This window comes from Psammomys obesus, unplaced genomic scaffold (assembly GCF_907164565.1).
Source record: "Psammomys obesus unplaced genomic scaffold, mPsaObe1.curated_primary_1811, whole genome shotgun sequence".
Classification (NCBI taxonomy): Eukaryota; Metazoa; Chordata; class Mammalia; order Rodentia; family Muridae; genus Psammomys; species Psammomys obesus.
In genome coordinates this window covers 5,901,425-5,916,946 of record NW_026596040.1, presented here as the reverse complement: position 1 = coordinate 5,916,946, position 15,522 = coordinate 5,901,425, and the positions used below count along the sequence as shown (strand labels likewise).

At 36.8% G+C, this 15,522-nt stretch overlaps 1 protein-coding gene across 1 annotated transcript in view; it reads right to left on the bottom strand.

Annotated features, from left to right (window-relative positions):
- Positions 1-15,318, bottom strand: part of Spink5 (serine peptidase inhibitor Kazal type 5) — a 61,309-nt gene extending 45,991 nt beyond the window's left edge. Inside the window, exons 1-4 of the mRNA XM_055622814.1 lie at positions 15,261-15,318; positions 14,013-14,038; positions 10,775-10,902; positions 8,988-9,060 (exon numbers count right to left, since the gene is read on the bottom strand). Of these exons, the coding sequence (XP_055478789.1) occupies positions 8,988-9,060; positions 10,775-10,902; positions 14,013-14,038; positions 15,261-15,318 (285 nt within the window). The remainder of the gene's footprint in view (positions 1-8,987; positions 9,061-10,774; positions 10,903-14,012; positions 14,039-15,260) is intronic.
- Between the last annotated feature and the right edge of the window lie 204 nt (positions 15,319-15,522).

Here is a 15,522-nt window from a genome sequence, read left to right as displayed (position 1 = left end):
TGGGTGTGATGAAAACTGAAAGTAGATGTGAGAAACGATTAAGACAATATAAAGGATGGAAAAGGGAACTACAAAAAAGTATAACAATTATACATAATAATACGATGATGGTACACATGGCATAAAAAGCAGAAAGACACACAGCATATACTCACTCATATAGACATATAACATAGGATAAACCTACTAAAACCCTGAACATCTAAAGAAACTAATCAAGAGAGCGGACGCTGACTAAAACGCTCAACCCCCATCCCGAAAGGCAAAGAGGATGGACATCAGAAAAAGAAGAAAACAGGAAACAAGCTAGAAACCTGCCACAGAGGGCCTCTGAAAGGCTCTGCCCTACAGACTATCAAAGCAGACACTGAGACTTTAGGCCAACTGATAGGCAAAGTGCATGGAATCTTAAGTAAGAAGTGGGAAATAGTAAAATCTGGAGAGGACAGGAACCCCACAAGGAGAGCAACAGAACCAGAAAATTTGAACACAGGGGTCTCTCCAGGGACTCATATTCCAACCAAGGAACATGCATGGAGATAACCTAGAACCCCTGCACAGATGTAGCCCATGACAGCGTAGTATCCAAGTGGGTTCCAGAGTAAAGGGAAGAGGGACTGCCTCTGACATAATCTGATAGGCCTGTTCTTTGATCACCTCCCACTGAGGGGAGAGCAGCCCTACCAGGCCACAGAAGATGACAATGCAGCCATTCCTGATGGAATCTGATAGACTAAGATCAGAAGGAAGGAGAGGAGGACCTCCTCTATCAGTGGACTTGGGAGGGGCAAGCGAGAAGAAGGAGGACGGAGGGTGGGGCTGGGAGGGGAGGAGGGAGGGACTTATGGGGGGATACAAAGTGAATAAACTGTGATTAATAAAAAAAATAGAAAGTGAAGGTTGAAGAAAGACACACATGGAATACACTCAGTTCTAAGAGGATATTAGCCATTTAATACAATATAAACATATTACAATACACAAACCTAATGAAGTTAAATAACAAGAAGGACCCTAGGGAGAATGCAAATAGAATAGACACTGGAAGTAGTTGAAGAGAGGGAACAGGATGGGAGCCTACCATAAACATTCTCTTTTTTTTAATTTTATTTTTTTCTTATCAGTTACATTTTATTAACTCTGTATCCCAGCTGTGTCCCGATCCCTCATTCCCTCCCAGTCCCTCCCTCCCTCCTCTCCACCGTGCCCCTTGCCAAGTCCACTGATAGGGGGGACCTCCTCCCCATTCATCTGATCCTGTTTTATCAGGTATCTTCAGGACTGGCTGCAAAGCTCTCCTCTGTGGCCTAACAGGACTGCTCCTCCCTTGGGGGGTGGGGAGGCCAAAGAGCCAGTCATTGAGTTCCTGTTAGAAATAGTCCTTGTTCCCCTCACTATGGGAAACCAATTGGTTACTGAGCTACCATAGGCTACATCTGAGCAGAAGTTCTAGGTTATATCCATACATGGTCCTTGGTTGAATGTCAGTCTCAGAAAAGACCCTGTGCCCAGATATATTTGGTCCTTGTGGAGCTCCTATCCTTTCCTCTCTTAAAGACTCCACCCAGCAAGGCATTGAAGCAGATGCTGAGACTCCCAGCCAAACACTGGGCAGAGCGAGGGAGTCATAGGAAAGAGTGGGGGAATAGAAGGGCCAAGAGGGTCAAGAACTCCAAAAGAAGAACTCCAACAGAGCCAACAAATCTGGACCCATGGTGGCCTACAGAGACTAAAGCACTAGCCAACAACCACGCTTGAAGGGGCCCTAGACCTTCTGCTCAGATGTAGCCAATACACAGCTCAGTCTCCACGTGGGTTCCCTAGTAAGGGGAGCAGGGTTTGTCTCAGACATGAACTCTGTTGCCAGCTCTTTGATCACTTTTCCCTGGCGGGGGATCATTGCCAGAGCACAGAGGAGGAGGACACAAGCAGTCCTAATGAGACTTCATAGTCTGGGGTCAGAGGGTAGGGGAAACTCCACAGTTCTGAGAAATAAACAGGGGAGGAGAATAGGGGGAAGAGGGATGGAGAGTGGGACCAGTAGGAGATGAGGAAGAGAGATATAAAGTGAATAAATTATAAAAAAATAATTTAAATTAAAAAAAGAATAAAAAGCAAGTGAAGGTTTCATGAGAACCACTAGTAGGGAAAGGATAAGAACAGAATAAAATGGCATATATGTTTGAAAATATATCATTTCATATGGTAACTTACAAGTTTTAGAAAATAGCAACTGATATAATTGCCAGAAAACAAAACATTAAATTAAACAAGAACAGAGATAAAATATGAATGCCATGAAAGATATAAACAATAAAGAACATTAATGAACAGTTGGTATTTCTAGTATGAACGCTAAAAGAGAGAAAAATATTGAACTACAATAGGCAATAACTATAAAAAATTCAGGTATAAATATAATGAAGGCATATCAAATCTAAATGATAATACATATGAAAAACCAAGTGCATATATGACTACACAAATATCAAATACAATGATGCAATAAAAACATGAATATATAAATAAATATTTTCTAATTGACATATTAATCCATGAAAATATCCATACAATGACTAAGTCTAAATAGTTTACAATCATATTTTCTCAAGTAGTATAAAACTTTGTGTAACAATAATTTACAAGTTACTCTTTCTCTATATATATATAATTTTATTGAGGTATTATTTATATGTCATAAAATTCACTCAACCATATAACACAATTTTTAAATAAATCTACAGAATTGTAAAATATCATCAGAATCCAGTTTGGAAATATTTCTCTACCTCAGGATTTCCTAGGCCCATTATATATGTATTGGGTTATATTGTAATATAATCCTGTCACTTGGATCCTGCTTTGGGCAACAGCAGAACCACTTTTTGACTAAATTTGCCATTTCTGAAAATTCCCTACAAACAGAATCTTAAATATTATTGTTTGATTCTACCTCCTTTAACTTTGCAAATTGTTTTTTCTATTCATTTGCGTTGTAACACTGCCAGCTGCACAGTGCTTATCATTATCAACTTATACTCCACTTCATGCATATATTTTAATTGTTTATCAGCTCACCTCTGAACATTTACATCTTGGATTGATCTGAATTTTAAACTATTAAAAGCAATTGTAAAATGTTTCTATGCATGTCACATGTCTGACTTTGTGCTTCCAAGGATTACATTCATAGGGGTCTGTGGTAAATGTATGCATGAAATAAAAAGTGGGTTAACAAAAGGAGAGGGAGAAATCTATGTTCCTTCTTAACTATGAACATTCCATCCTTCTAACCATGAATTTACATTTACCATATCATTTTATAATGAAGACATAGATTCAAAGTTCCATTCTACGATCTTGACAAATCTTGCAGTGTTTGACACTATAGATTTATAGTTCAATTTGAACTTATGTATTAAATGATCCAATCCTTTTATATGACTTCTTGTATCAACTAGACAATTTCCATGTTAAAATAACAATAGCTATATTCTGACATGATATATGTTGAATTTGTTGATTTAAAAAAAACTAGCTTCTTGACAAGATTGACTTTTCCAGATAATGAGAATGTGTTATCTCACCTTCAAACTTCATAGCCATGTATCATTTAATTACGGGGTCATGTGTTGAGAAATACATCATTTGGATGATTTTATCATTGTAAAATCATTGGAGAGTGTAATCTCACAAGCTTAGACAGCATGGCTGACTACTCACCTATGCTAAACCATAACACACACACACATACATTCACCTTTGACAGTAGATTAAAACAAGCAAATAAAGCTGATACAAGCATGGCTGAGAAAATGTCCTTGCTGTATACTTGAGCATCTTTTGGACATATGCCTAGCAGTGGTAGAGCTGGATCTTGAGGTAGCACTATTTCTAATTGTCTGAGAAAGCACACATTGATTTCCAAAGTGGTTGTGCAAGTTTACATTCCCACCGGCAGTGGAGGAAGGTTCCCCTTTCTCCAGCATGCACTGTCACTTGAGTTTTTGATCTTAGCCATTCTGATGGGTGTAAGGTGAAATCTCAGGGTCATTTTGATTTGCATCTCTTTGATGGCTAAGGACATTAAGCATTTCTTTAAGTGTTTCTCTGCCATTTTACATTCCTCTACAGAGAATTCTCTATTTAGCTCTGTACCTGATTTTTTAATTGGATTACTTGATTTGTTGCAGTTTAACTTCTTTAGTTTTTTATATATTCTGGATATTAGCCCTCTGTCAGACATAGGGTTGGTGAAGATCCTTTCCCAGTCTGTAGGCTGTCATTTTGTTCTGACAACAGTGTATTCGTAATAGCCAGAACCTGGAAACAACCCAGATGTCCCTCAACGGAGGAATGGATACAGAAATTTTGGTACATTTACACAATGGATTACTACTCAGCAATTAAAAACATGGAAATCATGAAATTTGCAGGCAAATGGTGGGACCTAGGAAAGATCATCCTAAGTGAGGTATCAGAAGAAAGATACACACAGTATATACTCACTTATAAGTGGATATTAGATATATAGTATAGGATAAACATATGAAAATCTGCACACCTAAAGAAGCGAAGGAGGAGGACCCTGAGTAAGTTCATCAATCCTCACTCAGAAAGACAAATGGGATGGACATTGGAAGAAGGAGAAAATGGAACAGGACAGGAATCTATCACAGAAGGTCGCTGAAAGACTCTACCCAGCAGTGTATCAAAGCAGATGCTGAGACTCATAACCAACTTTGGGCAGAGTGCAGGGAATCTTATGAAAGAAGGGGGAGAGAGAAAGACCTGGAGGGAATAGGAGCTCCACAAGGAGAGTAACAGAACAAAAAAATCTGGGCCCAGGAGTCTTTTCTGAGACATACTCCAACCAAGGACCATTCATAGGGATAACCTAGAACCTCTGCTCAGGTATAGCCCATGGCAGCTCAGTATCCAAGTGGGTTTCCTATTAATGGGAACAGGGACTGTCTCTGTCATGAACTCAGTGGGTGGCTCTTTTGATCACCTCTGCCTGGGAGGGAAACAGCCTTGCTAGGCCACAGAGGAGGACAATGCAACCAATCCTGATGAGATCTGATAAACTAGGGTCAGGTGGAAGAGGAGGACCTCCCCTATCAGTGGACTTGGAGAGGGGCATGGAAGGAGATGAGGGAGGGAGGATGGGGTTGGGAGGGAATAAGGGAGGGGGCTACAGCTGGGATACAAAGTGAATAAACTGTAAAAAAAAATAAAAAATTCAATAAAAGAAAAAACACACAAAAAAACAAGCAAATAAAATGATATAATCAAGAGACACAATGAATTAAATGTATGAGTGTGTGGCTTGTGACACATGCCACTCTTTTACATTAAACTGTTTTTGTAAGTGGAGTTACTTCTGGAATAAATGGAAAGCATATTAAATATGTAAACTAGCAACATTCAGCAACTACTGTGCAGTGCGTACCTTTACATGGCTGGCAGTGCAGTAAGCTTGTTTATCTCAGTATCACTACAAACGGATGAATATAATCCTGAGCTGCAATGCTAGGGTGACTATGTGGTCCCTAGACAGTGGGGTTTTAAGCTTTATTATAGTCTTGTAGAGCCCCATAGTTCCTGAGTCCATCTAATACACGACTGTGTTTAAATCTGCCATTTCTTTTTGCAATGTTTTGTAGTATAAGCCAAACACTTCTCTTTACACATTTTATGTTACAATTAATTAAATTAATTATTTATTTCTTGAATTGCTAATTAATTGTAAGTAGAATTGGGTTTTATAAATAAGCCTGTACATTGATTCAATTTTACACACATTCACTAGTTCTAACAGTTTTTCCCCCTTGGGAACTTTGTAATTTACATGCATATATTATTATACCACAATTCTGCAGATATGTTACAGATATGTTTTTTTCTTTGACAACTGTGTATTTATTTAAATAAATTTGTCTAACAGTGACTAGAGGTTCCAGCTCAATGTTGATTAAAATATTAAGAATAAACCACTCTTTTCTCTCTTTAATTATAAGGACAAAGTATTTATTCTTTGATCTCTAAACATGGTGCCAACTGTTTTTTTTTTTAATAGTTGTTCTCCATCGGTAAACCTTTATTTACACAGTTATTTTCTCAGCTGCTGGATTTTGCTAACCCTCTTTCAACGTCTATTACGTGCTTTTGTCTTATAGTCTATCACTACGGTATGATAGACTAGCTAATAGTTTTTTGTTGCTGTAAAGTGAACTTTGAGTGTTTACTAGCTTCGTCTTGCTGGTTGTTGTAATCTTTCTAAGCTTGTGGATGACACTTGATACAATTTTGTTAGGATTTCCTGATTTTCATTGAACATGTCAGTAGCTTCCTGTTTATAATTGTTTCTTTTGAATATTTTTAAAAGTAATGCTGACCTTGTAGAATGAGGTGGGAAACGGTCCTTTCTTTTCTGAGAGTCTGTGGAAGACTGGGGCTTTTTTTTTTTTTTTCCTATTAGTGCCCTGTAGATTGTCCCGTGCCTGGACTTCGCTTTGATTGCCTTTCTACTTTTTGGAAGGTAGTTTATTTTATTGTATGTGAATGAATGTTTTGCCTGCATGTTTATCTGTGCATCATGTGGATGAATGGTACCCACAGAACCAAAAGAGCATATTGGATCCCCTGGAAATGGAGTTACAAATGTTGTGAACCACTGGGTTTGGGGAATAGAACCACTGAGCCATCTCTCCAGCCCCTCTGAGTCCCTTCTGATTCAAGCCCTTTAGTTGACTTACATCTGGCTTGAATGTTATTTGTGTGTTTAATTATTATTAATTTTCTGTGTTTCAGATGTGATGTATGTCTGAGATGTTATATGATGTGTGTGTATGTATGTGTAAATGCAGGTAAACGTGAAAGTCAGAGGCCTTTTCATGAGACATTGGAGGTCACAGTACTTCCAAGAATATTTCTTTCTTTTCTTTTTTTTTTTTTTTGTTTTTGTCTGGCATTCCTATTTTACATCTCTTGTTCCAGAAAGACTCTAAGTCTTTCAAGTTTTGATGCAGTTTTCTCCTTTTTTTTCCATTATTTTTATTCCTGTATAATTCAAGAATTAATTTGCTTTCGTAATCTTCTATTTATATTTTGTCAGCTAAATCTCCAAATACTAAAATCTTTATTTTAAAAAATAATTTATTTGTAGTGAAATTACGTTTGTTTCTTCTTATTATTTCCTTTATAGTTTTAACATGATTGTTTAGGTATTTTTGAATTAATTTTAACTAACTACTTCAATTATCTTCTAGCCAGAATGAACAACGGTATACACACAAGAACATTTTATTTTTCCCTATACATTAAACTCATAGTCTTCATTTTCATCATTCATGTTTTAAAAACTCTACATAGTATACAATATGCTACAGAGGTGAATGGTTGTTATTATTCCCTAAAGTTTATATTTGCTCCACTTTCTCTTTTTTTGATTGAATTAAATTTTGAAATCTTGCTTTATATGATTTGTAGTGGCTGATATATCTGCTATGAAAATGCAAGTAGCTGTTATTTGCAAGCCTAATAATCAAGGTAGGAGAATTAATATTGCAGACAGAATACCATCATTTTATAATCTTAAGATTCCCACTTAAAATTTAGAAAATTTCATTTTACAGATGTAAACATACAGGTACTAGTAGTTTTTATATTTGTATGCCAATGTATGTGGCTTGTATGTGAATATATATATTTATATTTTTTCATTTACTTGTGTTTTATATTTTTGAACACTGTTAGTTGACATTGGAGTTTTAACTAAGGAGACAACAGGAACAAGAAAGGCTCTTGCAGAGTGGCCTTGTCTCAGAAGAGAAACTTGGATTTCAAAGTAACAACCAAACCCTTCCAGTCTTCCTAGCTTAAATGGTGGTCCCTTTAATTATGAACAAAGGATTTGCAGGTATTGGCAGGTTGAGTGGCTGACCTGGTAATGCTTTAAAAGTGAGACTGACTGAGCCCAGGAGAAGAATTTAGTCAACTATGTTTATGGTGGAGGCTGAAGTTCTCAGACATTCCTGGGCTGCACTGCCAAGAAAGATGGTAGCAGAGCTAGACCATGGATGCTAGGAGTAATTAGGGTGTGTCTACCTTGACTGATCATTTTAATTATACAACAGGGTCAAAGGAGGAGGAAGAGAACGAAGAAGCTAAGTAAGACATAGCATAGGGGATCTGGACGTGATGTGATTGGCAGGTTTGTGGTAATAGCCAAAGTTCTGGAAGACAGACATTTTCATTTATGTGGAAATGTTTTTATTTTAATTTTGTAATATTTTTAAATTTTATTTTAAAGATTTCTTTAAAATAATAAAATATAGTGATCTAGTGAAATGGCTGTGCGATGCTCCTTATCCGTTCATTGTCTGTTTTCTCCCCTGTTGTTTTATGAGTCGTTTTTCTTTTAACCACTGGACACCTAACTCATGCAAAATGTTAACTTGAATCTCAACATGAACATTCCAGGTGTTATACAAGAGAAATCAGAAGGAATAAAGCAGAAAAAGATAAGGTAAAGAGAATGATCTAATGCCTGCCCATATATGTGGTTAAACACCATGGCTAGCTTTTAAAAATTTAGTTGATAAAATAATGACACCCAGGGATACACAGACTGCCAAAATTGCATAGACGGTAAGAGTTCTGAAATGTGGCATTATCTCTATCTTCCAAGAAATGTTCTTACAGGAACTGGACAAACAGGAGGTGAGAGAAACAGTCCCAGAAAGCTCACCCACCTGACTTGCTCCACCTCTCGGCACCTGACAGTGTTTTCAGAGATGGGTCATGGGCTGGGCCTGTGGACAAGCTGTACCAGATACTTAGCCCACCCCTGGACTAAGCCACATTCCCACCCTTCTAAGTGGTTGGCTTCACAACACATAATTAGGAAACAAACAGATAATTCTAAATAGAGTCCAGCATCCTCTCCGAAGCAAACATAATTGGTTGACTCCAGATTGTCTCACCTTTGCTGGGACAGTGGCCCTGGTGGCTCTTGACAAATGCCTTGCCCTCTTCTTGAATGTTGCTTCTAATTCCCTGAGCAAGAGAAAGCAATAATATAATTTGAAGTTAGAACTGCTTGCCAACTTTTAGGAATAAAAACTTACATGGTAGAGTTCATTTTGTTTTCTTGAGCCTACTTTGACATGCCAGAGTGAAAAATAGAGCCTTTACTGATGACCAAAATTGTTCAGCTATCCACACAATGAAGGAAAAAAGTCTCAAATATGGACTAGAAGAGGCAAGAAACTTAGTGTTTAGACATATCAGACATCAAATATTTCCTACGCAAGAAGACTCTCTTGCCAATCTAAACACTGTCTGTGTCATTTGCAACATTTAAAAGACTATTTACACTGAATCAGACAGTCCATTATCAATGGGAAGGTTACTCTCTAGCAGTCTATAATCCCCCTCTTCCCAGCTAAGCCAACTATTTTATGACACAGTTACAAAAAGAAAATAATAACAATTTAACAAGAGACTTCAGTAATAAACCATCTTGTTCTGCTTACAGACCTTTGCTCCTGTTTAAAATTATTTGTCAATAATATTATTCTATTCATAGATTTGGCTTCATGTATATGCCAAGAATGAATCTTTGTTGTAAATCAAACGTTATCTGGTTCTCATGCCGATTTCAAGCGAATGAGAAAACATCACTCCAACTCATGTTCTCCCCTCACCCTAAGTCCTGTCCTGCCAATTTTCTTCTTTCTTCAGTCTCATCAGTAGAAGTAAAGCACACTTTCAATGCTTTGTTATATCAATGTTACTGAATATGCCACATTAAAACCTTGACATATACCATCTTGACTTGAAAAACCAATTAAAAGGATAATTGTCTTAAGTGGGTAAGCCATTTGGTAACAGTGATAACAGTGCTGGAGTCTTGGTAATAGTCAGAAATTGAAGCGGGGTCCCTGTTAAAAAATATATTAGAGGTCTACAGCTGTGTGTCAGTGGTATAGTCCTTGCCTAGTGTCCAGGAAGCCCTAGGTTCAATCCCTGACACTAGGAAAAATACCCAAAAAGAATCCTGAAAAAGAACTGTAATGCTCTGTTTTGAGAATTTAAAACTAATTAATCAAACCATCTACTGTATTCTGCTTGCCACTGAAGAGAAAGAAATCAAGTTAAAAATATTGTATCATTGCTGAAGCATTGAGCAACAGCCTGGTAAATTTCCAGTATACTAATTCTTTCTGAGCATGGCAGTGAAAGCTGCAGTCAGATCTCTAGTCTACCGCACCCTTGTGTAATCCCAGCAGATTCTCCCGCGGCACCCCAAGAGTCTAAGTGCGTTCTGCATAAATCTTTCTACTGTCTGGCAAGTCACCAGGCAAGTCTGGTTACTTCTTGGGGAATCTTCTTTGCCTCTCATCTACAGCTGAGTCAAGTCTTAACAGGACCATGGAATTTAACTTTCATAAGTTTTGTTTTGTTTTGTTTTAATCTAGAAGCAGGAAGTGGAACGTGGAACCACATCCCCACAAGACGAGAGTGCTGGTTAAGGTACTAGCATGAGGCTCCTTGAAAGGCATTGGAAAACCCATTAAAATCTAAGTTGGTGGCAATGATCAAGTTTTATCTGATAGAAGGTGTCACAATGGCCTGCTCAGCATGTATATTTACTTTTTTAGGTTTAAAAAAAATTGGATTGAAAGAGGAAATTAAATGGACCATACCCTCATTATTTCAGAGACTAGTTGGTCATTTGAACCTGCAGAAGCAAAAGTATTTTACTCACAGTATCATTTTGCATGACATGCATTTATTTTGGAAAGCAATGTCATTGAGGATTTCAGAATGTTTCTTGCCATGGGAACACAAAAGTTTCCCATTTTTCATCAATGCTCGAAATTCAGTGCATGAGTCCTGGAAAAGATATAGTTGTATCATTTAAGCATTTTCTCAAACAACTTTGTTTAATAGCACTATGCCCATGTAAAGAAGCTATTGGGTCAACAACAGTTCAAACAACACAAAAATCATGACTCTAGCTTTACTGTTAGAGACAGTAAGCTCAACTTGATAATCATTTATCTAACAGAGTTGATTAAACAGAAAAGAGTATGGAGACACATGTTCCTTAGTGATCTTCCGGGATGACACTAGTGACCTCAAAGAATCCTTGACACGTCATGAACATTTAATAAGTGAAAGCTCTTCCTTTATTGCTATTGTTATGGTGACAGTGGATATAACAACTACTACTACAAAAATAACGACAATACGCTAAGCTCATCCATTGAATACCAGCACACAGTGAAACAAGAGTAACAGCTACTAGAATGAGAGAGGATTGCTAGAGAACTGGGAGTAGGTAGGTGAAGGAGCAATGGACACTGCTAAGAGGTCCTACCGCATACTCTGAAATGTATATTTAATTTCTCATAGGAATATTAGCAGTTGTTAATGTTCACAGAGTGCTCCTTCATATGCGGAAAGCAAGTTCGTATAAAGATTAATTCTCTGGACAAATCCCAGAACCTTTGGCACACCATTGGCCTCATATCAGAGGCTGATTTGCTTCAGAACTAATGGAACTGAAGATTCAGGGTTCTTTCCCCCAAGGCTTAGGACAGACCAAGACACTTCGAATCCCAGTTTACCATTTGGCACAGTCTCCAGTATTACTTTTATCTGTGCAACATCCTCAAAGACATGTTATGATCTTCTAGGTTTGCTCTCTGTGTCACTCTGCCTTTGTTTGGGACTGAAGTATAACTGAAGGGCAACAGTCCATGTCTGTGGAAGTGAGCAGAGATTCAAAATGCTACCTTCACTACCAACCGAGAAAGCTTAGTAGACCCTTAGATCAACCCAGCCAAATCTAAAGTTGATGCTTTCTTTTGATTTTGAAAAAAAAAAAAAATCCTAGTTCTGAGTGCTTAGATCAGGATATAAGTAATAAGGCTTTTGTTCCAACTATCAAACACACCTCTCCCAAAAAATTGATCATAGGAGTGTATGGACTCTCAAAAAAAAAAGAACTTATATAATAATTTAGTCTGTCAACAATCATTCTTTATTGATATTTGTTAAATTCAATACCATAATCCATTAGCCAAATAGTGGAAAGATGCTAGTCTGAGTAGCTCATAGAGAGCAATGAGTATCATTGTATTTAATCCACCTTTTTATATATGTCTGGAAGCTGGAACTACCTACAGAGTGATTAGTGAGAAGTAAAAAAAGGTATCAGTGACCAGGCCATTGTCAGGGAATTTTGCTGAGGGTGAGTTGCTAAAACATCTTTGGTTATTATCACTGTCCAGTTGTCTCTCAGAGAGAAGAAGTAGCAATTTATGGAACAAACTATCAGCTGGCCACCTGGAGATCTGGTGTCTGATTCTTTGATGGTTTTTCCAATATAGAAACTTACTTTCTAGATTGGCTAATGTAAATGCTTCGGCAGAGCCTTACTTCTAACAGAAAGGCTAGAATTTTTTTCAATAAAAACATAACTCTTGTGAGGTAGATATTGGACAACATGTTTACAAAAAAAGACTCACGATAATAGTAGAATGAAACTAAATCATTTTACTAGTTAAATCATGAAAGGACAGCATCAATTCAAAGCAGTTTTGATTAGATCCTATAACGTCACAGTTGAACTCCTAAATGTCACAATTATGTGTAATTCCTTAAAAGTTCCAGTTCAAAAATATAACCTGTGTTTTTCAAGAAAAAAGTTTTAAGTACAATAAAATTTAATGATATGAAAAAAAATCAGTGCAAAATTTTCAAACACTGCCTGTGCTCTGGGATTTCATCATGTGTCCAGTTCTCTAAAATTCAGATGCTACCATATTCTCTTGAATTCTCATTTATTAGCCAGAATTGGGTCAAATAGTACAGGACACAGCAAAATACTCTGTAATATTTATATAACAATATTTCTTTAGAAAAACAGTTACAGTAAGATACAATAAGAAAATACTTTAATCATATTTTAAAGAAGTTTGGTGTAAAAAAGCTGCTTCATTTATTCATTTATTTAATGTTCATGGCCTTTGAGAAATGTATCAAATTTTCAACACATGCAATATTGATTTAAACGACACAGTAGTGGAATGCAGAGGGCTTGTGGATAAAATAAAATGTGTACACGACAAAGACATGGCCTTTGCAATTATCTTCCAAGCAGATATAAAATGTGTTTCTATACAAGAAGATTTTTTTTCTCAATACCTGGCCTATCACAGTTAGCTGAATACCATCCTGCATCTAGGGCTCAGCCCTCACAGTTGCTTCTACATGAGCTGCTACAAAGTATCAAGATCTCCCTTGGTTTTTGATCCTTCTTCCCATGCTTTCTCATAGAGAAAACTCTTGTGTGTTTATCCCATTTAGAAGTGGAGACAACCTTTAGTTCCTGCAATATTCTGCATATTACTCTTTTTCTTCTTAGCACTATTATTAATGTGCCATATAGTTATGAAATTTATCTATTAATTCCTTTGCTTACTGCTGCAAAAACTAACGTTTCAGAGCGCTACGAGTTGATATCTTTTTGTTTACTTTAGAATGGTCTGGCACTTCAGAAGGTTAGAAATATAATTGCTATTAAATAAACATTTATTTAATTGTGCATGCACATGTCTGCATGTGTGTGCGTTGACTATGGACTGTCTACAGGCAGCTCTTTCTTTGTATGACAATCACCAGAAAATATTATGTTGTATCCTGGCTTTTAGCTGCTTAGTGGAGCAATAGTAATTTTGATTAGCGTAGTTGATTTTATATTTCTCTATGGTGGTTTAAGGCACTATTTCAGCAATGTTGAGAGAAAAAGAGGGAAAGACGGAGAGAGACATAGAGAGAAACAATTATATTTGATAAGGACTTGCTTCTCTGTTTTTAACAGAAGCTATTAGTGCCTGTCAGTATGCTCTCTGTGTTATTAACACGAAGGTGTTGGCCACAAATCACTTTTCTTTAGGGAACTTGGAATGAGTTCAATGAGAAGAATCAAGACTGACCTGATTTTCTTTCCCACTGGCGGCATCTGGGACAGAAATGCAAAAACCAAAGTTACGAGAAAGTAAACTATATAATAAATTAGACATGATTCACTTCATGAAGGGAACTTATTGCTTTACTGACAATGTATTTTAAAACCACAAATTATCATGAATGTATTAAGATTTATGGTGGCAAATCAAGTGAAAGCAGTGTACCAGGAGATGGTCACAAAGGCCTAATCACTTAGGAAGTTGAATTTACTTTTTGAAATAATACTAACATGGTTTCTACCCCTACCAGACCATCTACCTCCCCAAAAACTCATCGCAAAATAAAACATGTCATTGTCCCTTGATAGATGATAGCATAGTGCATATGCCAAATACATCATGCTAATTGAATATAACTTAAAACACTGAAATATGAAGCTGAAATTTTATGTCTCTATATGTACATATATATAATTTCATTTTCTGAATTCTGATGACTCTACTTCCTCATTACAGATGCAAATACCAGAGATCTGTCTGAAATTAAGATTAATTAAAGTCACAGGCTATTGTACTCTCATTGAATTTCTCTCTAATACCTACATTTCTAACTACATATTTATTTTAGGCAACTAGACATCATTTGTGTACAATGATCTCAAGAGCTTTATATCTGAGGTTTTGTGCTTTAAAATACACTTGTCAGAGAAAGGTACATTTTTGTAGCCCATGTGGCCTTAGCAGTCAAACACAAATTAGAAAATTTATTTTCTAGTTCTCACAAAAGTACTTTATCCTTCAGGAATAATGTTTTAAATTCATTTTTAAGATATTTTAGATATTTAAGAATTTTAAGATAAAATTATATATAAGGCAATATTGTTTTAAAGCAGGAACAGTCAATATAATTTATTTTATACTATATTAATTTATTTTACTAGTCATTTGTACATATAATATCAAAACACATGTATTAAATACCGGCCAGTTTTAGGCGTCTTATAAGTAGGAAAAACTGGACGCTTAGTGAAGGACGATACAGACTAATCTATTGACTTTACAGAATTAGTATAAAATTATCAAGAGGGCCTCTTAAAAATAAAAGCTCAATTGTTCTCCAAGCCCTTCCTGTTTTTAAAGATGGTTCAAGATACACACACACACACACACACACACACACACACACACACATTTTCTAAGTGGAGTTGGGTGAGACAAGTCTCCCAGGCTCTGAGATGTGAGGCAAGAAACTTGAGTTGTATGCAAATTGCTCACCTTGTGTGAGATAGAGAGCCAGGGTCAGAAGCATTGGCACCACCGTGGCTATCTTCATGCTGAAGATGATGTAAGTCGGTTACAGGTCTGCTCTGAGCATTGCTCAGCTGGTGCTTTAAGACTGAACTCGTGAGGCACAGCTCACTTTTATATGTGCTGGTGACACACACGCAGAACCAGTTGTTCAGGCTCACACTAGACTCCTTAGACGACACCATTTGAGTTTCCATCTCTTGCTATCCTGACCAGCCATCAGGTTTAA